At 55.2% G+C, this 24,978-nt stretch overlaps 2 protein-coding genes across 8 annotated transcripts in view; both read right to left on the bottom strand.

Annotated features, from left to right (window-relative positions):
* Nucleotides 1–8,364, bottom strand: part of TCERG1 (transcription elongation regulator 1) — a 30,677-nt gene extending 22,313 nt beyond the window's left edge. For 3 of the 7 annotated variants that reach the window (XM_027718533.2, XM_027718534.2, XM_027718537.2), the window contains exons 1-6: nt 8,287–8,364; nt 7,289–7,514; nt 6,501–6,533; nt 4,460–4,612; nt 4,061–4,304; nt 1,271–1,513 (exon numbers count right to left, since the gene is read on the bottom strand). In XM_027718533.2, coding sequence (XP_027574334.2) covers nt 1,271–1,513; nt 4,061–4,304; nt 4,460–4,612; nt 6,501–6,533; nt 7,289–7,514; nt 8,287–8,363 — 976 coding nt within the window. In that variant the 5' untranslated portion in view covers nt 8,364. The remainder of the gene's footprint in view (nt 1–1,270; nt 1,514–4,060; nt 4,305–4,459; nt 4,613–6,500; nt 6,534–7,288; nt 7,515–8,286) is intronic. The other 4 variants (XM_027718535.2, XM_027718536.2, XM_027718538.2 and 1 more) reach the window with 2 other exon arrangements.
* Nucleotides 8,365–19,019: 10,655 nt separating this feature from the next.
* On the bottom strand, nt 19,020–20,397 carry POU4F3 (POU class 4 homeobox 3). Its single transcript, XM_027718709.2, has 2 exons — nt 20,238–20,397; nt 19,020–19,969 (listed from the first exon to the last, which is right to left on the bottom strand). The coding sequence occupies exons 1-2, from the start codon at nt 20,355–20,357 to the stop codon at nt 19,109–19,111; spliced, it is 981 nt and encodes a 326-aa protein (XP_027574510.1). The 5' UTR covers nt 20,358–20,397; the 3' UTR covers nt 19,020–19,108.
* Between the last annotated feature and the right edge of the window lie 4,581 nt (nt 20,398–24,978).

Below are 24,978 nucleotides of genomic sequence, written 5' to 3'. Positions count from 1 at the left end.
CACTTTACTGTTCCTCCAAACCTCACAAATATGTAGGACTTCTCCCTCTATTCTTTATCCATTTCTTGTTCAGCCTTGAATATCATGTTCCATTTGTTTCCAGTCTTAAAATGAGTCCTACACTGCAATTTCCTTTTCAGGCCAATACAGATTAAGGTAGCTTTGCTCAGTTATTTTAAAAGACTGTTCTAAAAGCAGAGGCAGCTAAAAGCTGGTGCTCTCTTCTAGTCAGCATTTTAACTGTTTTCAGGCTTACTTCCCTTAGCAAAGGAGTGTTCTGAAGGGTTACTTTACATCCACCCAATTCAATGGAAGGTAAAGGCCTCCCTCCAGCTGCACTGGGTGGCTGTGCTAGGAGGACAGCAGGGAGGTCACCTCCCTCAGCTTGTACAAGAGTTAGAAACGCAGTGATGATTCTTTGTCATTCTTAATCAGAAACTAACTTGGATCCAATACAACTGCAGTCTCCAACCTTCCTTTGCAACACGAAATCGACAGCTCGTGGTGTATGTTTAGTGCTACTGTGCACTGAAACACATCAATTTTGTACTAGAACAGGAACTCAACTGTATCCATGCAAATGAAACGTGGTGAGTAAGCACTAAGTGGCATTAGTGACCTCCTGCAGCAACTACAGAGAGCAAGTGAGCCCAACAATTTCCCAGCCTAAAATTCCTTCCTTAGGTATCTAAATATTTCATAAAAACTTAGGAAACTGATTTACCCAGAAGCACTGTGCTGCCACCTAAGATTCATTCTCAGTGGTCTTTAAACCTAAAGCCTGTGAATAACATCCTGGCACCCTGAATGCCTTATCATGGTCCTCAGGTCACACCTCAACACTCAGCATTGTACCTGATGGCTGCAGCCTGAGAGAACTGGGAACACCTGACATCACTGGGTCATGATTTCCATGGTAATTGTTCCTGCTCATCCATGTCCTAGTAAATATTTATGACTTAAGGTCTAAATCAAGCAAGTGAAAAAAATCATAGCAATATCGCAATTAGTAAAATATAGCGCTCAATATTCTCATTTAAACATTATATGTTTAAATGCAGCTGTTTTTTGCTAAGTATAGCAAAGAACTAGAAGTCAAAAAATTTTATGTTCTTTGTTAATTAAAAAGTCTGTCTGCTAACCCTGAATTCTTTCAGAAATACTCTGAGGAGAGGATCCAGGCAAGTTCTGTACACAGTGGACACATGAGTGCAAACAACTGACAACATGGACATGTAGCAGACAAGACAATTACAGTTTGCCAATTTACCTGGAAGTGGAATAGGCATGCCAGGAAGGGGGACACGAAATGGAGGTACCATTACTGGTGGAAAAGCAGGAATTGCTGCAGTTGGTTGAGGTACTGCATGAGGAACTGCAGGAGGCAATGTCTGTGGGACTGGCTGGGGTACAGTCTGCACAGGTGTAGCAGAAGGAGCAGAGGTTGAAACACTGACTGATGGTGTGGCAACTGAAACACCCGAACTCGGGGTCTGGTCTTGTGTGGTAGGTGCTGATAAAAAAACACAAAAGAACACCTTGTATCTTAGACACTGCAATATATTGCTGCAAACATACTGGCGCTCTGTTTCCCGGTACATAAGAGATATGCTCGGATATAACCAGCAGGAAGACACTCCTGGACAAAAAATACTTTGCCTTCTCTGGAACATTAAATATTCACATAGAAAGTCAATTTCCAATTTCACTTTGTCCCATTCTTTGCACCTAACAAGTTTCTACAGCAGTAGCAAAGGACAAATACAGCCTGAAATGAGGTTCTACTCTGTATCCCTGTTCAGAGAAACAGAAAGGGAAGGTTACAGAGAGTTTCCCATAGCAACAGACTGTCCTTGTGTTACGTGAACACAGTTTCTGCTTTTAACAGCAGCATCTGCATGACAGCAGTCTGCCTAAAACTATGCCGGGCTGCATTCCCAGAACAGGGAAATATCAATAAAAATGTGTAAATAAGTAAGGAAAAGGAAAGTACTTTTGTTCAGCAGCTGCAAGAACTTTCTTGGTCTTCAGTGCCTCCCAGTGGGAAAACACACGACTGGCATTTAGTTCCATCATCCCTGCAGCATGACTGAAACCAGCCCTTAACTGGGAGCAAACAACCTCACAGCACGGGCCAACAGGAATTACAGACAAGTCTGCTTAAACTTCAAATTCACTCTGCAAGATTTGGTGCAGGGAAGGAGGGAAAAGAAAAAAAAAAAAAAGAAACCACACCAATTTATGGCCATATTCCAATGGGCACACCATGCATTTTTTTAACACTACCAGAAACATTCCAAATAACATAACAGTATTAGCATATTTAAACAAAGATTTCTGATCTTTTGTTAAGCACTTCAGAAAGGGTGAAAGTTCTTAGCAGTGCCTAACATTTAGGGAAACAGAGCAGACAGTCAGTATTTGATTTGTAAAACTTAAGTCAAATCAGTACCAGGCAAGAATGAAGCTCAGCCAGAAGTCCCAGTATTTTTTACATTCTGAGAGTTATAAAATTATTTTCAATTATAGAATTTCATCACCTAGGCACAGACACCAACAGTAACAGTTCTTGAAAGCAAAGACAAAGTTTAGCAGATAGAACAGGCAGAAGTGAAAGAGATTCTCAGCGTTCGATATTAGGAAATTTAAGTTCAGAGAAGGTGTGTAAAGTGCTGTCACCAAAGCAGGATCAGCTCTCCCAAGCCTGGCATTGCATCAGGAGCTAAGATTCATCTCCTACAGGTTACTCGGCACAACCCTTAGGTTAGAGCAGATCATAGCTCAACAAAGCTGCTGAACACAGTACTTAGTTACCTTTCAAAACACACAAAAGCCCTAAGATGCTTTGAGCAACACAAGTCTTTGTTGCTCTAATGATGTGTCCTCCCACAGCCTCAACGAAAACAGAATCTGAGGGTCACACAAATTTGACTCCTTTTCATACACAGATTCTGAAGTTTGGGCTAAATGGCGAGTTAAGCTTCATTTGTCTCCCCTGTTACAGGAAAAAGACCAATTCCAGAGGCTGCAACTCTACCCCCAGCTGGAGTTAGAACAGTTCATCTCCTGCACACTCTCTGGCCTGGCTCAGTGAACAGATCAGAGCCAGAGCAGCTACAACACCCAAGGCTGTCCCAGTGCTGGATACCTGCTCATCACCAGTGCTGTCTGTCTGTCATGCAGACAGGATGCTCTGTGATCTGCTCCCTCCCCAGCACACCTCGCTCTGGACATGAGGAGTGACCTCACTCAGTTTGCTGCTGACAGACTCACATGCAAACAGACCCATAGTACATAACACACCTCTCTGTCAAGATGCACCTGAGGCTCCTGGGTAGCACACACGGGACAAAGTGCAGTGCCAACCACACTGCTGGTGCACAGTCATGCATTATGTGCTTGCTGTGTAAATTCAGCCCCCTTCCCTCAGTTGGGAAACCCTTACAAGCAAAGGTTCAGCCCATAGAAGCAGCACTAATCCCCAGACTATTAAAACATCATGAGTGAACAATAATGGCTCTAAGGACTTTCTTTTTCCTCTTTGTGCAACTCTAGAAAATAGGAACTGAGGAGGCTTAGGCAGAAGAATAATACTAATAAAAGTAACACACCAAAGTAGCTCTATTCTGCAATCAACCAATACTCACAGCCCAGCAGCTCTCAGAAACCCAACATCCTACAGCAACACATGCCATGGAGAAAACCACCAGGAAACTGCTACAACTAAACTCCTACCTCAGGCCAACTTTTCTTTTGAAACACCTTTAAAAACAGTTCAGCTCTATCTAAAGTCAAAAGGAAATAGATGCGTAATAGCTCTGAGATGATGTGATAACAGCAGGAGAAAAATATACAAAGACCTGAAGAACTCTTTGAGACTGGGGGGGAAAAAAGGTTTGCATGCAAGGTCCTTCTGGATTAAACACTGTACATTAAATTCACACTCCACTTCATGCTGAAACAACCTTCCTGGACACCAAGTTTTTGCTGCCATTCCCCATGCAGCACCCCCACCACCTGCTCCCCCATCGCGAGGTCCGGGACACCCCCGGGTACTCACTGGAGTTGGTCTGGGACACTGAGGTGGCCGTGGTGGTGGTGGAGGTGGTGGAGGACTGTGTGCTGGAGGAGGTGGATGGTGAAGCTGCGGACGCAGGGCTGCTGGTGGTGGGGGTGGAGGCCCCCACGGCCTGGGCCTGTGCTTGGGCCGCCAGCATCGGCGTCAGCTCCGACTGCTGGATCACCTTCACCCCGTCCGGCTTCGTCCAGGCCGACTCGCGCGTCCGCGCGTTGTAGAAATACACCTGAGGGGAGAGCGGCCCCGTCACCACGGCTCGGCCACACGCGGCCCAGCTCCTCCAGTTTTATAGCAAGGAACGGGGGGAGCCAGGAGCGTGGCTTCAGCGCCCAACTGCGTGGCCAGGGGCTCACAGCGGGACCACCCCGGCACCCATCTCACCTTCCCGTCGGGAGTTTTGTTTTCTACCCAGATCTCCTCAGCTGGGGGCATCGCTGGTGTTCCCGGCGCGGAGACCGGCGGCATTCCTGGAGGGAACATCATACCAGGAGGTGGTGGCATGCTACCCATGGGAGGAGGCATAAATGGTGGTCTCTAAAGGCATATAATAACAATAATGATCACAATGACAACAACAACAATATAATTTCCAAGCAGTTTTCCTTTCTTAGAGCATCAACAGACAGTACACTGGCAGTAAGGATAACTCTGCCAGGCTTGGGAGCTTCTCTAACAATCCAGTGCTCCCAGCTCAGGGAATGTGCCTCCTGCCAACCCCATCTATAGCAGAACAGCTGCCAGCACTTCACTTCTGAGATGCAAGCACCAATGCATCTGAAAATGGTGACATGAAGAGAAGTGTGGTGAAAGAAAAGTCCTCTCCTGAAAAGGACAAAATATCTTAATGCAAGGAAGAAAAAGAATGGAAGAGCTGTTCCCAAATAGCTGCTGCTCAGACATCCCCACCTGTGACCCAAATACCCCACTGAACAGTTACCCAGTGACCCTCCCAGGGAAGAAATGTTAAAAAAAAATTAAATTATAAGTAAGGGCCCAATTTGATAGCACAGCTGAGCAGTGGGTTTCATTACAATCCACTATTTTCCTCAATTTCCCATTAACTAAATTTCTAACTAGTGCCAATTAAAAGTAAAAAGATGTAATTACATGTTCATTATTGCCTCATGATTAGAAATCCCAACCTGCCCTGCATTCCACAGTTACCTGAAAGCCTCAACACCTGTCTGTAATTCAAAGTACATTCAGTTCTTTTATTCTACTTGTTCATTTGTGCTGTTTGAAATTCCCCGTGCACAAGTACAACAAACACTTCCCTATAAAAAGACAGTTGACAAAATTCACTGAGCTCTTTTAACTTACTCTGCAAACACCTACAACTACAGCCCTAATTACCTCTATCACTCCAGCTTGAAATGAAGCTGTGATTCAGAAGCTTTGCTCTCCAGTGACAGCCTCGAGCTGAATGCTCACCTGACACCCCGAGGGCTCTGCTGGGGCCAGGCCAGCCCAGGACATCCCGTGGCACAGGGAGGGGGTGGCTCAGTGCCAAGCTGCACACACAGGCCCTGAGCTGCACCCCTACACCCAGAACTGGAGCTGTGCCCCTGGCAGCTGCCAGTGCTGCCATGTCCTCGGCTTCTGTCTGCATTTGGCTTTTGTTGGAAGCTTCCCCGAGATCCAACTTTCTGCTCCAAGAGCGGTATTTTAAACTGCTCTTTAAATCCATGTACCAAACCAGAAACAGTTATTTGTGTTAAACACTACTATAAAGGAAGCCAAGAGTGCATGGACAGCCTTCTGTACAAATACATGAACCCCTCAAGGCAACTCCAGCCTGCCTTCTCCTCCCTTGTTCCTCCCCCCATCTCCTGCACCTGCCACACAATGAGCTTTCCTGCTCTACAACCTGTGTGAAGGATACAGTGAAGCTCACTTTTCACCTACTGCTGCTGCTTTCCCCAAAGCAGGAGTCACACCATGAGGGCAGTTGGTGCCTGGTGCATAGCCAGGGCCTCAGCACGTCCTGAGCCCTGCTCCGAGCACAGCTTCCCCACTCCCACCATGAACCCCTCACCTCAGTGCGGAGCAGAGCATGGTGCTGGCACAGCCTGAGATACCCAGCTGTGCCTGGCACTGGTGAGGAGCTGTGGAGCTCCCAGCCTGGCACAACCAACCAGCCCCGTGTGACACCGGGAGCAGCAGCACCCTCAGGATGTAAATCAAACACAGAAATCCCAGAGATACCAGCAGCCGGGCCTGGGATCCAAAGTATCTCTGGCTGGTTCTTCAAACTGCAATTACAAGTAGTGGATTTAATCCATTATTTACAGCATGTGGTAGCATTGAGCTCCTCAGCCCACAGAGCACTTACACTGCCCTAATGGCACCGCACCCCCACAAGGCAAATAAACAACAGCACTGCACCCCACAAGGCAATTAAAATAATCCATTTTTCACTCACAAAGGTCTTGTCCCTTCCAAAATGTCCAGGTCTCTGAAAAGTAGACAAAAGACCTTAAACCATCCATCGGTTTAGCATCGCCTCTTGCCTCGAGGAGTTGTGCAGCAGCTCATTTGCATACCACAGGTATGCAGTGGTAAATAACACCACATCTGAGCCTTGTGCTCTGTCCTGCCCCGCTGTTTCCATACCCATTTTAATGTCCCTTTTTGTACAATTGGCACAGAAACACACAATCACTGAGGTTGGAAAAGAGCTCCAAGATCATCGAGTCCAACCTGTGACCAATCCCCACCTTATCACCCAGACCAGAGCACTGCGTGCCACGTCCTGTTGTTCCCTGAACACCTCCAGGGACAGTGACTCCACCACCTCCCTGGGCAGCCCTTTCCAATGTCTGACAGCCCTTTCCATGAAGAAATTCTTCCTGATGTCCAACCTGAATTTCCCTGGCACAACTTGAGGCCATTTCCTCTTGTCCTGTCCCTTGTTCCCTGGGACCAGAGCCCAACCCCCACCTGGCTCCTCCCTCCTGTCAGGGGGTTGGAGAGAGCGAGAAGGTCCCCCCTGAGTCTCCTTTTCTCCAGGATGAGCCCCCCCAGCTCCCTCAGATGCTCCTGGTGCTACAGACCCTTCCCCAGTTCTATTCCCTTCTCTGGATACACTTCAGTCCCTCAATGTCCTTCCTGAACTGAGCGGCCCAGAACTGGACATTTCCACGTGTGAAGACAAACAGGAATAATCCCCAAATCCCACTTAACCCATCCGAGAGAACCCCCGTTCCTTACCTGTAGATGCGGAGGCCCCATGGGCGGGGGGATCCCCCCCGGGGGCGGCATCGGGGGCATGCTGGGGTCGAAGGGGGGGCGGCCGAAGGGGGGCCGGGGGGGCGGAGGGGGTCCCCGCATCATCCCGAAGGGGGGGGGCGGCCGCAGGAGGGGCGGGGGGCCCCGCAGCACCGCGCTGGGCGGGGGCGCGGGGCCGCGGAACCGCAGCGCCTGCTGCTGAGCCATCCTGGGGAGAGACAGAGAGGGATACAGGGAACACGGGTCACTGCCGATCGCTGCTGGGCTGCGGAAAAACCAGTGGAGACCGTGAACAGCGATAAACACCGAGAGACACAAAAATCGGTGTGAAAAAACCGCCAAGTTTGAGCGGGTAAAGCTAAGCTTGCAACTACTTTAAGAGGTTCCTCTCCTTCGCAATTCAAGGTTATTAGTCCCCAAATGTCAGTTTCTACTCGTGGGAATCGATACCCAGAGGTGGGAAGGGGCGGTCAGGTGCTGGGAAGCGCATCCCGACCTGCCAGAGCTCCTTCAACACGCCCTGCTGCTCTGGTCCGTCCCGGGGCCCTCCGGCCGTGCCCGGGGCGGGGTCGCTTCTGCCGCTCCAAGGGCTCCCGTGTGCCCCGCGGACGGGACCCGCGGCAGGGCCCGGCCCCTGAGCACCCGAGACAGGAAACACCGTCATCTCAGGGACCGGCCAGCGCTGCCCCGCCGGAGCTCTCCTACTGCGCGAAAGCAGTACGGGCATGCCCCGGGACCGGGAACAACACGGGCTACGAGACGGTGACCGGCGACACACATGGTCTGTCCGCACTGGGAGGAGTCCCCGCGGCACCCGCGCCCGGGGGCGGCCCCGGCCCGCGGACCAGGGACAGGGCCCGTCCCGCAGCACGCGGGGCTGGGAAATGGAGGCGGGAGCGCTCCCGCCGGCCCCTGCGCGTCCCAACCCCATCCCCACTCCGCCCGGGCCCGGTGCGGCCCGCCCCGCGACCCCGCGGTACCGCAGGTCGGTGCCGAAGCGCTCCCCGGCCGCCGCCGCCGCCTCCCCGTCTCCGCCGCCGCCGCCCCGCTCCGCCATGGCCGCCGCCGCCGCCGCGCGCACCCGCCCCGCCCCCGCGCGCGGCCCCCGACGCGTCCCATTGGCCGCACAGCACGCCCGTCAGCGCGCGCGGGGGCGGGCGCGCCCCGCGATTGGCCGCCGCGCCCGCCGGCTTTGAATGGGGGGAGCCGGGCGCGCCCTCATTGGCTGCGCGCGGGCGGCGCGCGCCGCTCGCGGACGGTGGCGTCACGTGGGCCGCGACCCCCCGTGGGGGAGAACCCGGAAGTGATTTTCGGTCGTAAAGGGGAGGGGGGGAAGAAGGGACGGGGCGCGGGGCCCAATCAGCGGGCGGGACGGCGCGAGCCAATCAGCGCCCGGGGCGGTGGCGCGCGCCCGGCCAGAGGAGACGAACATGAGGGGACGTCCCGCCCCGTGACGTCACAGTGTCTCGCAGCCAATGAGCGGGCCTGCAGCGGGGAGTCGGGGGTCCACTAGGGGGCGCTGTGCCGGGGGGAGGGGGGGGACAACGAGTACTGAGCGACCCCGCGGCGGGGAAGGGCCCCCGTCGGAGTTAGCGCCGGCCGCACCGCACGGGGAGCCCGAGGGCGGGGGCAGCGGATCGAACACTGCCTGGATCCCGCCGGCGTCCTGGCGAAGGAACAGCCCGGACGGCTGGAGCAGCTCCATCCCCCGCGGGTCCTGCGCCGGCCTCGCTGGGCCGCCGCTCCCTTCCGCCTCTAACGGGCTTGGATTTGTGATCCCGCATTTCCCGTTCCTCTCCGGCTCTCAATGAAAACATCTGTCTTTTATTAAATAATGAAAATAATGGGAGTGCTAAGGGGCCCTTTGTCGGTGGTGAGCCACAGAGACCCTCATGCACTTTGTGAGTTTGCTGCTCGGGGTTTTTATTCGTGGGTTTTGCTTGAAGTTGCTGCCATTGTGAAGGTTTGGGGCAGGTCAGTGGGTGCTGGGGCTCCCCCAGAGCCTGCGTGTACCACTCCATCCCAGCATATCCTGCTCCATCCAAACGTGTCCCAGTCCATCCCAGTGTGTCCCTATCTCCATCCCAGCATATCCTGCTCCATCCCAGTGTGTCCCACTCCATCCCAGTGTGTCCCTATCTCCATCCCAGCATATCCTGCTCCATCCCAGTGTGTCCCACTCCATCCTAGAGTGTTCTCAGCTCCATCCTAGCGTGCCCCGCTCCTTCCCAGCGTGTCCTGCTCCATCCCAGAGTGTCCTGCTCCATCTCAGCATGTGCCACTCCTTCCCAGTGTGTCCCCAGCTCCATCCCAGCATGTCCCCAGCCTGTCCTAGCCCCAAACCTGGATGGCAGCAGCCTGGGGAGCTGTGGCCCTCCCTGTTCCATGGCCCCTGAGATGGGGATCAGTTCCTGGCTCTGCCCCTGGGGTGAGGGGCACAGCACCTACTCCGCTCTGCCAGGGGAGAGGAGGAGCCAGGTGTGCCCCCCACATACCCCCTCACCAGCGCTTTCCTATGGCAGAGATTGAAACAGGTTTTGGCCGCTGTGGCTCAGATCCTCCCCACACAGTGGGGCTGCCTGTCTTCCACACATCTTTCATCCCCTTTTCATCTCCCTCTTCCAGGCTTGTCTCCATGTTTTATTGATGTCAGGCTGGCAGGCAGGAGCAGCTGCAGGGCCCTCTCCTGGGTTTGGGGAGGGAGACTGGCACCGCTGCTGCACCCCAGTCCCCCTCACCCTCACCTTTGTTTTCTTAAAACATTCCAGCCAGGAATGCTCTGACTGCAGCTCCTTCAGGAGCAGTTAATGGTGAGCTGCAAAACAGGAGTCATTTCGACGAATCTGCTGGCAGCTCCCTGTGCCGAAGGACGTGGCTCTTGGCAACAGTACAATTTACTGTGACTGATATACGCTTCCCTGGATTTCATTAAAACACAGAATTCCAATAGCTCAACTCGCTGTTTGCCTGGACACCCTCCCTGATTACCAGCAGAGTGGGCTCTGGGGGTGCAGGGACAAGGGTGCAGGTCCAAACCCACACCCAGGGGAATTCCAAACAGATCCAGGGCTGCTGGATTGGCTGATGGGATCGTGCAAATGGAACGCCTTTGGGGCACACGGGGTATCCAGGCACTTTTCCAGAGAAGTCTGTGGCTGGGGCCGCCACTGCAGCCCTGGTTCCCCTCTCCCTCTCGCCGATCCTTTCCAGGCCTTTACTCCATGGCTGGAAAGCTGCTGGCTATGCTGTGCCAGGCACCGGCTCAGGGCTGCTGCCACTGCTGCTGCTGCTGCTCCAGAGAGTGTTCCCAGGGAGGTTTTTGAACTGTGAACCTTTTCAGATGTTTGGATTTCTGTAGTTTTTAAAAGACTATTTCTGACACGATCTAACTTCTCTGCCAGACATACAGGGAGTAATCCTGAAATCCTGTGGTTTGGATGCTCCTGCCCACATTCTCATGTTTCCTCATGTCCAAGGCGAGTGGCCTGTTCCATCCTCATTGCATCTCTGTGCCAGGAGCTGGTTTCAGCACCGAGGTTCCCTCTGGCACAGTGGGGCAGCCCTGGAGCTGCCGGGACCGGCCCCTGCTCTGGAGCTGCAGCAGCAGTAGGGCTGTGCCACCTCAGAGACGCTGACATCTTGTCATCCTGTTTTAATTTTTTTTTCAGATTTCATGTTGAAGTGTGATGCCAAATTAAAAATTTTGCCCTGAGCTGTCTGCAGGGCCTCTGGGCTGCTGCGGTGCCAGCATCTGCCGGGGAGACCCCCAGGTCCCGTGTCGGAGAGCGGCAGCAGGGGGAGGCTCTGCTTCCCCAGTCTCCCCCTTTCCCCCTCAGCCTGGCAGTTCACTGCTCAAATTGGGAGTGAAGCACCCTCCTGCTGTGGGTGCTGTGGGTGCTGTGGGTGCTGTGGGTGCTGTGGGTGCTCTGGGTGCTCTGGGTGCCATGGGGGCCATGAGTGCCGTGGCCCAGCTCAGTGGTGGGGCTGGGCCAGCCCATTCCAAGGCCATAGGAGGCATCAACCAGGCGTTGTGGGGAGCAGGTGGGTCTGGGCATTGTTGGAATTTAACAGGGCATGTCCCCATCTGTTGGCATGGCATGGCACAGTGTGGTTCATGCAGGCCCCAGGCACGGAGCTCCCCGGTCTGGCCCAAGGTTTTCCCTGTATTTTACATGAAAAAAATCCCATTTTCTCTGTACATGTGGAGTCAGCAGATTCCCCTTGACACAGGGAAGCAGGTGCAGGCTCAGCTGTGGCGAGGGCAGCAGACAGGTGGGAGGTCTGGGAGGTGTCCTGAGTCAGCCAGAGCAGGGGGTCACCCAAACTAGGGCTCGTTGGAGGTGATGGCTGGAGAGGGGACAGCAGAGCCGAGTCCAGCCTGGCTGCCTGCAGTGTGTCATCTCTTGCAGCTCCTTGGCCAGGATAGTGCCCTGCGAGTCCTTCTGAAATTATCAGAGTCCTGTAACTGCATCAGCCACCACAGAACTGGGAGCAGGCCCTGGCCAGGAGGCCCCATCCTGAAATTCTGGGGGCATCCAGGGAAAGTTCTCCTCACTGAAACCAGCTGCAGAGCTGACACTAATAGAAAAAGACCACTAAAAAGCTGTGTGATATTGTGTTCTGCTCCCGGTCCCTCTCTCCCTTCATTGCTGCTGGCATTTTATGAATTATTGATGTGCCAAGGTGCTGCCGCTCTCCCGTTTCCTCCGCACTGCTCCCACTGCCGCAGCCAGATCGGGCCGGGGCTGGGCTGCTAGGAGGGGATGCCCGGGAGGGGCTCGGTCCTGGCATGTCCCCAGGGCAGAGCCGAACACCTCGGTCCCGGTGCTGGGGCACAGACCGAGGTTCCTAAACGGCGCAGCGGGGGCTTCACGCGAGTATGGCGATGCCCCGCGTGCTTCCCCGCTCCTGCGAGTCTCTGACCACGGCTTGTGCTCCCCCCGGGTCCCTTCTCCAGCCCACACTGCCGCGGGCTTCTCCCTCGGCTCCCTCGCTCGGAGCACACGCGGTCTGGCAGAGGGGGCTGAGCGGGGTCACCCCCAGAAGTGCCCCAGGAGCGGGGTCGGGGCGGCCGTCGGGGATCGCGGCAGGGTCAGCTGAGGGGACAGCCCGACGGGGCTCCGTGTCCCCTCCCGGCGGGGCTCCGTGCCCCTTCCCGGCGGGAGACGCTCCCGGGACCACGTGCCAGCCCGGTGCAAGTGTGCGTGACGGGGTGTCCGGGAGAGGAGATCATCCTCGGAGCGTTGCAAATGTGCCTCTTTCCCCAGAGAGACTAGGAACGCTCCGGCTCTGGGGTTAATATTTCATGAGGTGCTGGGACAGAAGCTGACTCCGAGGCACGGGACAGACGTGCTCTCCCGCAGGGTGCGGGAGGGTCGCGGTGGTACCCGCAGCCACCCCCCGCGGTCCCTGTGCGGGGGCGCAAGCCAGGGACGGGGTCGGGGGAGGCTGCGTCAGGTGATGGATCTGTGCCATTCCAGAGGGCTCCTCCAATCCGGTGCTCCTTTGGCTGACTGGGACTGTGTTGAACTGGAGCCAACTCACTCCTCGGGCCCCAGCTCTGCCGTGGCGTCCTGTCCCGGGAATGGCACTGGTGTGAAATCCCAGGACGCTGCATCTCATGGCCAATTTGCTCAGGTTTCCTCGGCGGGGGCTAATGTGTTTTCCATGTTAATGTGCCTGCACGTGGCATCCAACCTGACTGCAACATGGAGCCACTAATACTACATGACTGGCTCACGTGCCCCGTTGGCAGGGGACAGGGCTGCGCGTGTCGCCGCTGCTCCGCTTCTCCACCCAGCTTTGGCCTGGGCTGACCCCAGATTTATGATATTTCAGGTTTCCTCATTATAGGAGGAAGCAAACAACTCCTCTCACCCCAGTGTCTTTGTCAAAGAAGACACTTGCTCTATTCAAAATATTTCAGGTTCCTTCACTGCCCCTCCTCTGCCTCCCCACTAAAAAACTACTGAAAAAAGCAGAAGATCTCTATTTGAAAAGTCCACCATTAAAAGGATTATCAAAGTTTTTCCTAAATATTTTCTTCTGTCTTTAGATGAGAGTTATTTTGTGTTGTGAGGCATTTCAGCCTGTTGGCAGCATCAAAACTTGGTCAGCTCATTCCCCATGTGACCTTCTCAGAGCTGGCCCCAGCTACCCCTCCAGCTCCATCTCATCTGCAACTGCCTTGGAGGTTCCTCCACCAGCAAGGGATCCAGGAATCCACCCTTCTCACCTGCCCAGAATCCCCATCCCTAAACCTCCTTCTCTGTCCTGCTCCAAGGACATGCTCATGCCTCTGCTCCACAGGAAGGGGCCTGTGTGTCCCATTCCCTCGCGAGTGCCTGGAGCTGTGTCTGTCAACCGGGGAGTCACAGGGTGTAAAACCAACCAAGCAAAGAACAGAGGTTCAGATGTTTTCCAGAGGCTGTTACATGTTCTCACTGCAGTACCTGAAGGAGGATCCCTGAGCTGTGCTAGTTTTCCTAGCAGAGATCTGCACTCAGGCCAGGATGTGGCAGTGGCTGCAGACTAATTTGTTTTGACATTTGGGGAAAAACAAATGTATTCTGAGACAACTGAGATATCAAACTTTAACTACATCTCTGACTCAGATCCTTGGCGTGTTTTGTTCCTGCTGGCAGAACCTGTAGGGTACAGGGAGCTGTGGGGGGCTGAGGGGGGGCTGCAGGGCCCAGGGGAGGGCTGTGGGGAGCTGTGGAGATACCACATGCAATGGGGGAGACCTGCTTGGGCACCTGAGCAATACTTGAGGCTCTGGGCAAATGGGCCCAGCTGAACCTTCGTTACTTTGCATCACACACGTCCTGAAAATGTAGTCCCTCTACCCAAATAATGTCCTGATTTTTGGTGGGTTTGTCCTCTAACCTCCTGCATGTGTTGGTGTTGGTGTGGACTGCAGTGTTTGGGTGTGCTCTGTGCAGAGCTGCAGCTCTCAGAGGAGCCTGGAGGGTGTGTCTCCCCCAGGGCAGCCCAGGCAGTGCCCCTTGGCCCTGCCGGGGGGAGCACCCGGGGGAGGATTTGTCTCCTGTGCCACGGTCCCTTCCCCTATGACATCCCCAAGACTTTGGGATCCAGTGTCAGGGCTCTCCCGGGATGACTGAGGGCCCTGGTAAGCCCACAGGTGGGCGCTAGACACACCAGCCTCAGGAGGAGGAAAATCAGAGGTTTCCCTGCCCATCCACCTGCCCTCTGACTCTCTCAGCTTTAGCTCCACACTCATGCAAGTTTAAAAGCAAGTAAATGTTAGCATTGTGATTCACCTCCCCATCTGCTCCCTCCTCCTTTCAGTCCTGGAAAGAGAAGCTCTGCTCACCTGCCTGGTGGGAGCATCTCCTCCAAGGACGAGGAGATGGGGAGTGACACCAAGATGATTCCACTGAAAGCACAAACCCCTCCACTCGAAACAGGCTCTGGGCTATTCACTGCCCTCACTGAGCTCTGAATGCTGAGCTCTGTTGGAGGATGATACCTCGGTTTCAGTCCTGGCTCGTCTCTTATGACAGTGAGTAAATGGAGAGAGATCACACTCCTCCAACACTTCAAAATAATGACCCACACTGGGATCCAGCTGGTGGTGCCAGGGGGCTGGTCCTGGGACCAGCACAGCGCTGGATGTGCTCAGGAGCTGGCAAGGCTGTTCCCCCCCCTCCCGAGGGCTGCCCCCCTCGCCCATGGTCTGCCCTATCCCCGTGGTGACTCCAGCACTGCCCTTCCCAATCCATGGACAGTGAAAAACAGTCAGGCACTGAGCCAACCCTGAGCATCCACAGACTTGGCTGCCTGAGGGGGCCTGTGCAGGTCCAGCAGTTCTGACACTTTCTCTGCTTTCAATCAGCATCTGGGAATGCTATTTCCACCCGGCAGGTTGAAGATAATTACCAAGTGTCAGTACAATTTGGCAGCAACTAATCTAGATTTGTTTAGAGTTGTATATTCTTAATTCTATTTGGATTTAAAAACACAGCATTTCATTTTCCTCTGAGCATTGTTTTGCTCCCCTATATAAAATTCTACTGCAACTGTTGTGACATGTTTCTGCATACGTAGTTCTAAATTTGCTTAAAGAAACAAAGTCTAAATGATCTTGATGGAATAAATTTGTATCTAACTTTTCCAGGCAAACTGCAAAGCACAGCGAGTGTCATTCAAGACAAATCTGCTTAATGGCTTTAAAACACTATTCTGAAAATAACTCTTGAGGCTGTACGACCAGAGTGAGTTCCCTCTGCTTTGTACCAGTGCAAAGTGGGACTTTCTATGCCTCGGTGGGTCTCCACAGAGCTCCTGGCTGTGGATGCCCACCCAAAGCCCACGGCCATGTACTCTCAGCACCCTTGGGCTGGTCACAGTGAGACAGTGGGTGATGGAGGGTGCAGCACCATTTCTGTGCGGGGCTGAGTGCTGGGCTCCTTGGGGCCCCTTCTCAGTGTTCTTCTCTCACCCTGGAGCCCTGCTCGAAGGTGTCTGACTGTCCTGGAGTGGCTCTGACCGCTGCTCCTTGCTGAGCTGGGCTGGGTGCTGGAGTGCTGAGGCTCCCAGTCCTCTAGTCCAGGGGCCTGGCAGTCCCTCATCCCAGAATCCCACATCTCCGGATGCAGAGTCCAGTCTTCACTCCAGCCATAGGAACCACAGCCCCCAGCCCAGGGCCTGGAGCAAAGCCTGGGCTCCAGCAGAAACCGCTGTCCTAAGAAAGGTTTTTCATCCCAAACTGAATGTGTCTCCTGGGGTGGGCAAACATCCTTGAAAACTCAGAAGGGAAACCTTGAGTGTGGAAGGTGTGGAGGAAAAAAAGAGACTGGACGTTGGGATTTTTGCAGCTGAAAACACCAGTTTTCTCTGGGAAGTGGCATGGCCCCTGCTCCAGCCTGTGCTCCCCTTGCCAGTAGCTGCTCCTTGGACCAGCCCCTGGTGCCACCACAGGTGTGGGTGAACACCACCAGGGACCCTCAGGGGGTCCTGCTGCTCCCATGGGACATGCCCTGATGGGGATGCACACACACACACAGGCTCCTCCCAGGCCATCAACCGCACTGCAGCACCTACTACCTCCCTCCTGCACCCCCAAACCCACCCGTGCTGGGTGTCCCCATGTGCCCCATCCTGTGGCCTCTCCCACACACGCTTCTGTACATCTGGGGGCTGCCCCCAGGTCCCCCCGTGATATCAGATGTGCTGCTATTGATTTCCTCTCTGCATTTGTTTTTGTTATTCATTATTAATGGGATCATTTTTCCACCCTTAGTGCACGAAGGCAAATTTTGTGTAAAAATCAATTGAGTGAGCAGCGCCAATGGCTTGTTTGGTTTTCTCTGCTTTCATCTCCTGTGTGCAGGGCCCGGGAGACAGAGAGCAGGATATTAAGGAACAAGCATGGAATGGAGGAAAAAAAATAATAAATCAATTTTTATTCGTTCAGAAACCACAGAAAGGGATTTGCCTGCTGAGCCTTTCATGCATGTACTGGGCATTTCCTAGTTCAGCAGGTTTCCCTTTCCACTTTACCTGGGCTGTCACTGAAAGGGAATTCCCTTTCTCAGCAAATTTCACCTGCATTTTTCATTTTACCTGTGGGAAGTGGGTTTGTGCAGAGGGTGTGTTTTGAAGAATTAATTGTTTCAGGGTGGGACCCACAGACCTACTGCCCAGGACAAGGAGCCCCAGACCTTGATGACAAATGGGAGTCCTGATCCTGAGGCACCTGGAGAGACTGAGGGGGCAGGAGGGAATGCAGGGCTGTGCTGTGGTGGCAGGACATCACAAATTCGGTATCCCAAGCACTGGCTTCATCCTGCTTCCTACCACCCCTTGGCAATGCCATCTGGCTCCAGGGCACTGCTCATTATTCCAAGGGGAAAACGTATATGGACAGCTTCCTTGTGTCTCCTCAGCAGTAAATATTGGTTCTGAATTATTCCCACTGAAATCGAAGGAAGTTAATCCCCAGCTCCAGGAAGACCAGATGAGTTTCCTGTATCACAGTGGGTTTATCTGGCATCAGAGCTTGGGGAGCCAAACCCAGGAACAGACTAAGGCACCAGTGAGGACCAAACAGGACGTACCTGATCTCCAAAGTAAATCTCAAATGAAGGGGTCAGGTCCTGTATGTGACATCTGGGCAGAGCAAGGCATGAACCTGCACACGTAAAGTGAAAATAAACCCGGGATTTTCAGACTGAAATCTGGGAAGAGCCTCTGTAGGGCTGCTGGGAGGAAAGGATCAAGGAGCGAGGGAGGGTGAGCAGAAATATCCAGGGACTTCAGATCTCCCTGGTGAACGTATTCGAGGGGAGGAGGAGTCCACAGAAGCTGTGTTCTGGGACAGTAACTCCAGGTTTGGGAAAGTTCGTTCAAGATTTTTTTACATCTTAAAGCCACTCTCCAGGGCTGAGCAAGAGGGACAAATGCAGAACTGTCACAAAACGACAGATCTAGGTAACACCAGAACAGCCACAAATAAAACCGCAGGGCCCCTTTTGCCATTGTAGGAACAAGCCCTGTCCGATCTCCCTTCCAAAGGCGAACAGGGATAGAGGTGACGGCTCCGGAGCTGTGAGGGTGTCCTGCACTGTCGGGCAGGAGCGGGAGCTCGGCGGGGCGCAGGCTGGGTTAACCCAAATCGGGCAGGACACTAATCCCATTGGAGGGCAGCGTTAGGAGCTTTGCGTTATTTCTGCTGGACGCTGGAATATAAAAGGCTTGAGCGTGAGGTGCCCCGCGGCAGTGGCACCACCAGGGATCCAGGCTGGATCCCCATTCCTGTGCCAGGAAATTCCCCCAGCCCCCGGCCTCGCGTTCCTCTCCCACCGCTTCCCAGCCTCTTCAGCCTCTTACCTGTGAAAAAGCCCGACGGCTCCGGGGCCGTGCGATGGAGAGCGACGGGGAAAGATGCCGTCGGAGCTGCCTTCCTTATACCGCGGAAGGCGATTAATACTGCATCGCCCTTATTCTTAATTTCCTGAGCCCACAATATAATGTAATGGCATAAGGGTATTTATTATTAAAGGACATTTGATTGGGGAAAAATCACTGGGGTTGACTGGAAAAACGCCGCGCGAGGGAGCGTTCCCGGGGACCCGAGAGGAGAAGCTGGATTCGTGAGATCCTTCCCTGATGGGGGAGAAGGATGAGACCCGGTTCTCGGGTTCGATGTTTGTCACTCATTGAAATGCTAAAGTGGAATATTCAGAGGAGGCTCGCGCTTCGAGCATTAATCTTTAATGGTTAAGGTGCTTCTGGGAATCGTAAATAAAAACCCTTTTCCCCCCTCCTGAATAGCTACAGAAACGAACCCGCCATCAGGTTTGGTGGGGGGATGTTTGCGTTTCGCCGGGGCCGGGTGGGGGCCGGGGGCAGGAGGGGCCCAGTCCCGTGTGCCGGGGGTCGCTCCTCCGAGGGGCGTTCGTGGCGATCGCGGGTATTTCGGGTATCCCCGTCGGCGCTGCGGCGCGGGGCGAAGAGGAACGACACGTCCCGGCGGATTGAAAAATAAAGCTTTATTGGGGGAGCACGGGGCTCGCCCGGAGCGGCGGGATGGGGCGGGATGGCGGGGCGCGGAGGGGGCGGCTGTGCCCGAGGCGCTCCCCGCGGCCCCGCCCGCCGCCAACGGAGCTCGGGGGGACCCGCGGAAGCCCCGCCGCGTCCCTCCCCGGCTCCGCTCCCCGCCGGGCTCCGGTCCCGGGACCGGGCTGGCTCGGCGGGGCGGGGTGCGCTCGGGGCAGTCCATCTGTCCCGTTCCGGGGTCCGTAGGGCCGCGCCGTCGGGGCGCTCGGGGCCGGGCCGTCAGTGCACCGCCGAATACTTCATGCGCTTCTGCTTCTGGCGCTGGTTGCAGAACCAGACGCGCACCACGTTCTTCTTGAGGTCCAGCTTCTCGGCGATGGCCGCGATCTTCTCGGCCGAGGGCCGGGGCTGCAGCGCGAAATACGCCTCCAGCGAGCGCCGCTCGGGCGCGGCGATCGAGGTCCGCCGGCGCTTGCGCTCGGCGCCGGGCGGCGGGTCGGGGCCGGCGGGGCGGGCGCGCCGGGCGGCCTCGGCGCCCTCCAGCCAGGCCTGGAGCACCGGCCGCAGGGCCGTCATGTTGTTGTGCGACAGCGTCAGCGACTCGAAGCGGCAGATCGTGCTCTGGCTGAGCGAGCCCACGCCCGGCAGCTTCAGCGCCGCCAGCGCCGCCCCCACGTCGGCCTGGGTCACCCCCAGCCGCACCCGCCGCTGCTTGAACCGCTCGGCGAACGCCTCCAGCTCCCGCGGGTCCGCGGCGGGCGCGGGGCCCCCCGGGGCGCCCACGGGCACGGGCAGGGGTCCCGCGGCGGCGGCGGGCAGCGGTGGCGGCGGCAGCGGGGCGGGCAGCGCCGGGGGCTCGGCCAGCCCCGCCACGGCCAGCGAGGGCGAGAGGTGCTCCAGCAGGTCGCCGCCGTCCAGCGCCGGGTGCGGGAGCGGGTGCGGATGGGCGGCGAGCGCTGCGGGGTGCGGGAGGGCGGCGGCGGCGCAGGGGACGCCGCTCATGGCGTGGAAGGCGGTGTCCGGCTTGAACGGGGCGTGGAGGTGGTGGCCCTTGGCGTGGGGGGCGATGTCCGCGGCCGCCAGCGCCTCGGCGCGGGCCAGCAGGCTCTCATCGAAGCTCCCGAATATATTGCCCTGCAGCTGCGAGCAAGAGCGCGCATGGCGGGGTCAGTGGGGAATTCTGTCATCTCCTCCTGAAAAACCGGCCCCGGCACCGCGGGTCCTCCCCGGAGCTCGGGTCATAAAAATTAATAGGGAGGCAGCGGCCCCGCTCCGCATCGTGCGGATTCAGGGGCGGGCGAGGGGGGGGGCGCGACGCGCGATGGTGCTGCCGACATGAAAAAAACATTAACTCGGTGCCTGTCAGAAAATGTGCCTTAGAGCGGTATTTGCGCCGCATCTAACGTACCTGCGGGGCCGGGAGGCAAACTCTGCGCATCGCGTCGGCGCCGGCGTGCAGGCTGGGGAACTTGGGCTCCTGGAGGGCGGCGGGCACGGCGAAGGGCTGCTTGGCGTCCATGGACATCATCTCCGCGCGGCCCGCGGGCGGGAGGCCCCGGGCATGGGCGCGGGGCTGCCTCTGCCCTCGGCACTGCCCGAGTGAGCGGTGTTCGATGGCAGAGCTCCCCCGGCGCCCGCCCCCCCACCGCTCCCTCACTCATCTTACAAGCTGCCCGCCCGCACACGGGCCGCGCACGCGTGATGCGCCCGGGCAGGACGGGCAGGGCACGGGCAGGGCACGGGTAGCGGGACGCCTCGACCCACCCCCCGGTCCCCCGACCCCTCCAGCCCCGCCGCCCGCAGCCCCCGCCCGGGACCCGGGGCCGGGACGCGCCGTCGCGGGGGTCCGGCTGCCGCGCGGGGACAGGGAGCGACTCGCAGCCCCGCGTCACTCCCGCTCGAATCCTGCCCTTCCCCGTCGGGAATAAGGGAGAGCGGGCATTTCTCCGTGGGTAAAACCCGCGGGCTGAAGTTTGGACTAGACGGACAGATGTCCACACACCCGCCCCAAGGGAAAACAGCCCTGAAGTTGGCGACGTTCTACCGTTGAGCGGCCGTTTAATTTTTGCTCTCCCAGTCTTGACCCGTCTTCAGACACTTTTGGATTTTGAGGCACTAGGGATGCAAACATTTTGATAAATGCGAAGTTCTTAAACAAAAATAAATTCTACTTCGAGCTTTAAAGTTCCCAAGACTTTTGTGAGCCTCGATAAATACGGACCAAGAGCCGAAGGAGCTGCTCTCTGGTTTCCTGACAAATGTACTGATTCAGACCGTGGGCAGAGAAAAGAAACGGCAGCGCTGTGGTGAAACGGCTTCGTTTGGGGAAACACACACAGAGCAAAGATCACAGAATCAAGGAATGGGTTGGGTTGGGACCTTAAAGATCATTTCTCTCTCCCCGCTCGTACCTCGGATCTTCCCGGCCCGGACGGGTGGCGGCTGCGGCGAGAGAGGGCTCGGGGGGCTGCGGGGGCGGAGGCGCGGACCAGCACCGCGGACAGCGCCCGTGCCGGGGCGCACAAGGCGGGGGGATGCGGCCGTCCTGTTCACGCTCCCGCTCCCGCCCCCTCCCATCCCACTGCCCCCCGCCCCCGTCCCGTTCCTGTCTCGCACTCGCTCCGATCCCACCCCGCTCCCATCCCGCTCCCACACCGCCCCCCGGGGTCCGCCTCCGGGCCGGGGGCGCGGGGCCGGGCCGGGCGAGCAGCTCCCTCCCACCGGGGGGGAAACCGGCGCGTTGTGGAGAAGCTCCGTGCCCTGATTTATGATGAAACATTTAAAGGAAATCATTTATATTTCAGAGGCCCTAAATAGCTGCATGAAAGTTTTATCTGAAGTGGCACCGCTTTATAGGCAGCCCTGCTTGCTGGAAGTAATTAATAGAGGGATAAATTTCAGGTCTTTCTTTTGGTTTGGGTTTAAATTTTATTTAGCGCTGTCTGGTTAACGCCAGCAAATAAGAGGATGCAAAGGCTGGATGCAGAGCTCGATTAGCGCCTGCTCGTCAGAGCCCTGCTCCCTGGCCCTGGCTCCGATGGCGTTCGCACAGGGCTGGCAACTTTTCCCCGTCTCTCTGCTGTTGCTTCATTCCCTTCCAAGCGAGGAGGAGCTGCCGGACCCCTCACACTTCCTTGCCGGGGACCCTGCACCCTCCTTCCCCCGGTCCCGCCGTCACTGCACGGACCGTTCACTGCCACAGCCGAGCATCATCTGTGTGACCACAGCGCTGGGCTCGGGGCTGCTGTCACAGCTCAGAGGGTCCCTGTCCCAGCCCACCACAGGACACCTCTCTTGGCCGCCTTCTTTAAGCACGGTCCTTCCCTCCCCTCCCGAAGGCAGCCGAGCTGGGCAAAGCAGCTGCTGATCTCCCTTTAATTAAAGCTGTAAAATATTGATGCTCCTGGCCCTGTCTGCTGCCATTACACCTTACAGCCAGGGGAGAGGAGTCCAAAGGATAAACAATAACAAGTTAAAGGAGCCCAGATGGTTTGCCATCAGAAACTGTCTGCAGACTCAAAGGTGTCAGTGCAATAGATTTCAGAGATCATTCACCTAGTGGTAAATAATTAATGGCATTTCTGGAAGAAAAAAACCACCAAACCCATACCCTGATGAAACATCGCTGGTGACTCATTGGAAATCTGGAGGCAAAAGTCAGATTAAAAGCGTGTGCTATTTTATCCTCTGTCACAGTTCAGGGATTGTTATCCATTTTCCTAATACATCAAAATACTCTGTTCTTATTTAGATTTTAATTCAAAGCCCATCACAGAGTGGTGTTGATAGGCTCTTGGTTTCATTGTATTAACTCAACCTAGTTTAAAAAATATACAGTACAGACTGACACAGGGAAGGGCTGACTGATGGGAAGTTTGAAACAAAACCACGAGTTATTTAACCCCCAATTCATGCTGATATCCTCTCTGCCACGGACTGGGAGCAGCACTGTCTGTTCCAATCACAAAGCCAGCAGAACGTGCCCCATTAAGTGTTGAATGTGCCCCACTAAGTGTTCTTCAGTTGCCGTTTAAAATAACCACACAGTGTCCTGCATGCTCAGCTCCTCTGGAAGAGGCCACTGCAGTTGAGACCCATAAGGCAGTTAAAGCACACAGAGCTCACACTGGGACACTTCCCCTTTCCTGGGGCACTCAGTACCTGCACCCCCTTCTGCCCCAGCTCTGAGCCTTCCCTCCCTTTCCCAGCCCACCACAAGGCCTGGCCAGATCTCATTGTGGAGCCCCCTTTTTTTTCTTCACTGTGGATCTGGAAAAGAAATCGTGTTTCCAGACCTGAGTCAAGATTCACATGACAAAATAAGTCCTGTTGCTGAGATGCAGCCAGTTATCAAAATCATAGAATCGGGGGGGTGGGTTGGGTTGGAAGGGATCTTTAAAGATCATCACTTGGCTTTGCTGAACCTCATGAGGTTCCCATGGGCCCACTGCTCGAGCTCATGTGCCTGATTTGTGTGGCGAAGGGGATGAGCACCGACTCTGGAAGGTTCCTGCAGACCCTGGGTTTGCACAGCACATTTCCAGCACCCCAAAAACATGGGCTGTGCTGCGCCCTGGGTGATATGGCTGTTGCACAGCACAATCTGATTGAGGAAATATCTAGGGTTACCCAGACAGTCAATTATTCATCAGCTAAACAGCCAAGCATCAATTACCTGGCCTGATTCTCTTATTCATTAAGGAGATTGAAGAACGCACCTAAACAAAGGAAAAAGTTGCTAAGTTACAGGAGCTGCCGGGTGGAGGGGCCAAGTCAGGATTTCAAAGGAAGGAGTCTGGCAGTGAGAAACTTCCTGAGGCCACAGTGTCCCCCAGAGCACTCGGGTTTGCAGAGCCCATTCCTATGCAGGGTTGGGAGCAACAGGGTTACAGAGAGCAGCAGGATGTGCTGCTTGTGACTCGTGTGGGACTGTGGGCAAGGCCTGAAATGGAGCTTTGAAGAACTTGGAGGGTTAAAGTGAGGGGCAAGAGTGGGATGCCCATCACTTTGGGAAGTTTTTAATACAGGTGGGGGTGGGATGGGAACTGTTTCAGAGAAAAAAGCTGTCAGTGGCTTCTTGTCCAGGACAGGCTTCCTCTGCGGGTCCAGCAGTGAGGGCCACTCAATGCAAGAGAGCTCCAGAGGGACTGAGTATTGGGCCAGCTGCTGAACTTCCTTCCAAAGAGAGGGAAGGGGAAGTGCCTGGATTCTGTGCATTGCTTCAGATTAAACCAGAAGCACTCGCTCTCCTCTCCTCTTCTGTAATTAAAATCCAAGCAGAGCTTTGCCAGCTGCAGAGGTGCTCTAGTCAAGCAAAGCTTTGGACATGTCCCTGGCCACAGGGGGGACTCCAAGGGCTGACCAGGTGTTTGGGGGTGTTAATCCCAGACCCAAACCAAAAGCCTTTGGCATTAGCACCTGAAGCTGCCCTGCAACATTGCCGTGCTGGGTAATGAAGGCAGGACAAACAGTCTTGTCCAGCAGCAGTAGGTGGAAAGCTGATTAATCTTATTTTTTAATTTTTCAGGAAACAAGGTTTTGATTTGAGGTCCCAGGAATGCATTCTCACTTGTAATGTGCATGAATTATACTACTTGTTTCTCGTCTCATTCCCTGAAATTAAAATTGTAATATAGGACACACCGGTGCTTGTTCAGAACAAACCCCTTCCCCTCTTGCTGGAGAGGATGGGAGCAATGGGATAATGCTTTCCAGGGGTGGAACAGAGCACTCAGCTGCCAGGCATCTCTTCCTTGTTACATTTGCTCCTAGTTCTAGAAATACATCTAAATGCAAGGACTCTGTGCCACAAGAAATTAATGAGGAACAAACATTAATTATTCATGCCCTGAAACAGTAGGTCTGCTAATGTTTTTGCTAATCAACAAGTGAAACAGCTGCATCTCTGTCAGGGCAATCTTTGGGAGGACAGAAGAACAACGCTGGAACGGACTATCCCCAAAGTCTCACCCTCTGTCTAACTCAGTGAGGTGTGTTTGTCTCCAGCCCAGCCAAAGGAACCCAGAGCCTGGGAGTGAGAGCAGTCCCAGCCCTGCACTTCCTAGCGGTGCCAGAAGAGCATCCCTTCATCCTCACACCGTGCTCCTACATCCAGGGACACTGACGGGTGGGTTTAGCCAGGGATGATC

Source organism: Pipra filicauda, unplaced genomic scaffold (assembly GCF_003945595.2).
Source record: "Pipra filicauda isolate LSUMZ 115617 unplaced genomic scaffold, ASM394559v2 scaffold3_size10097308_pilon, whole genome shotgun sequence".
In the NCBI taxonomy this organism is placed as follows: Eukaryota; Metazoa; Chordata; class Aves; order Passeriformes; family Pipridae; genus Pipra; species Pipra filicauda.
The sequence above is the reverse complement of the archived record's forward strand: the minus strand, read 5'-3'. Positions and strand labels throughout refer to the sequence as shown.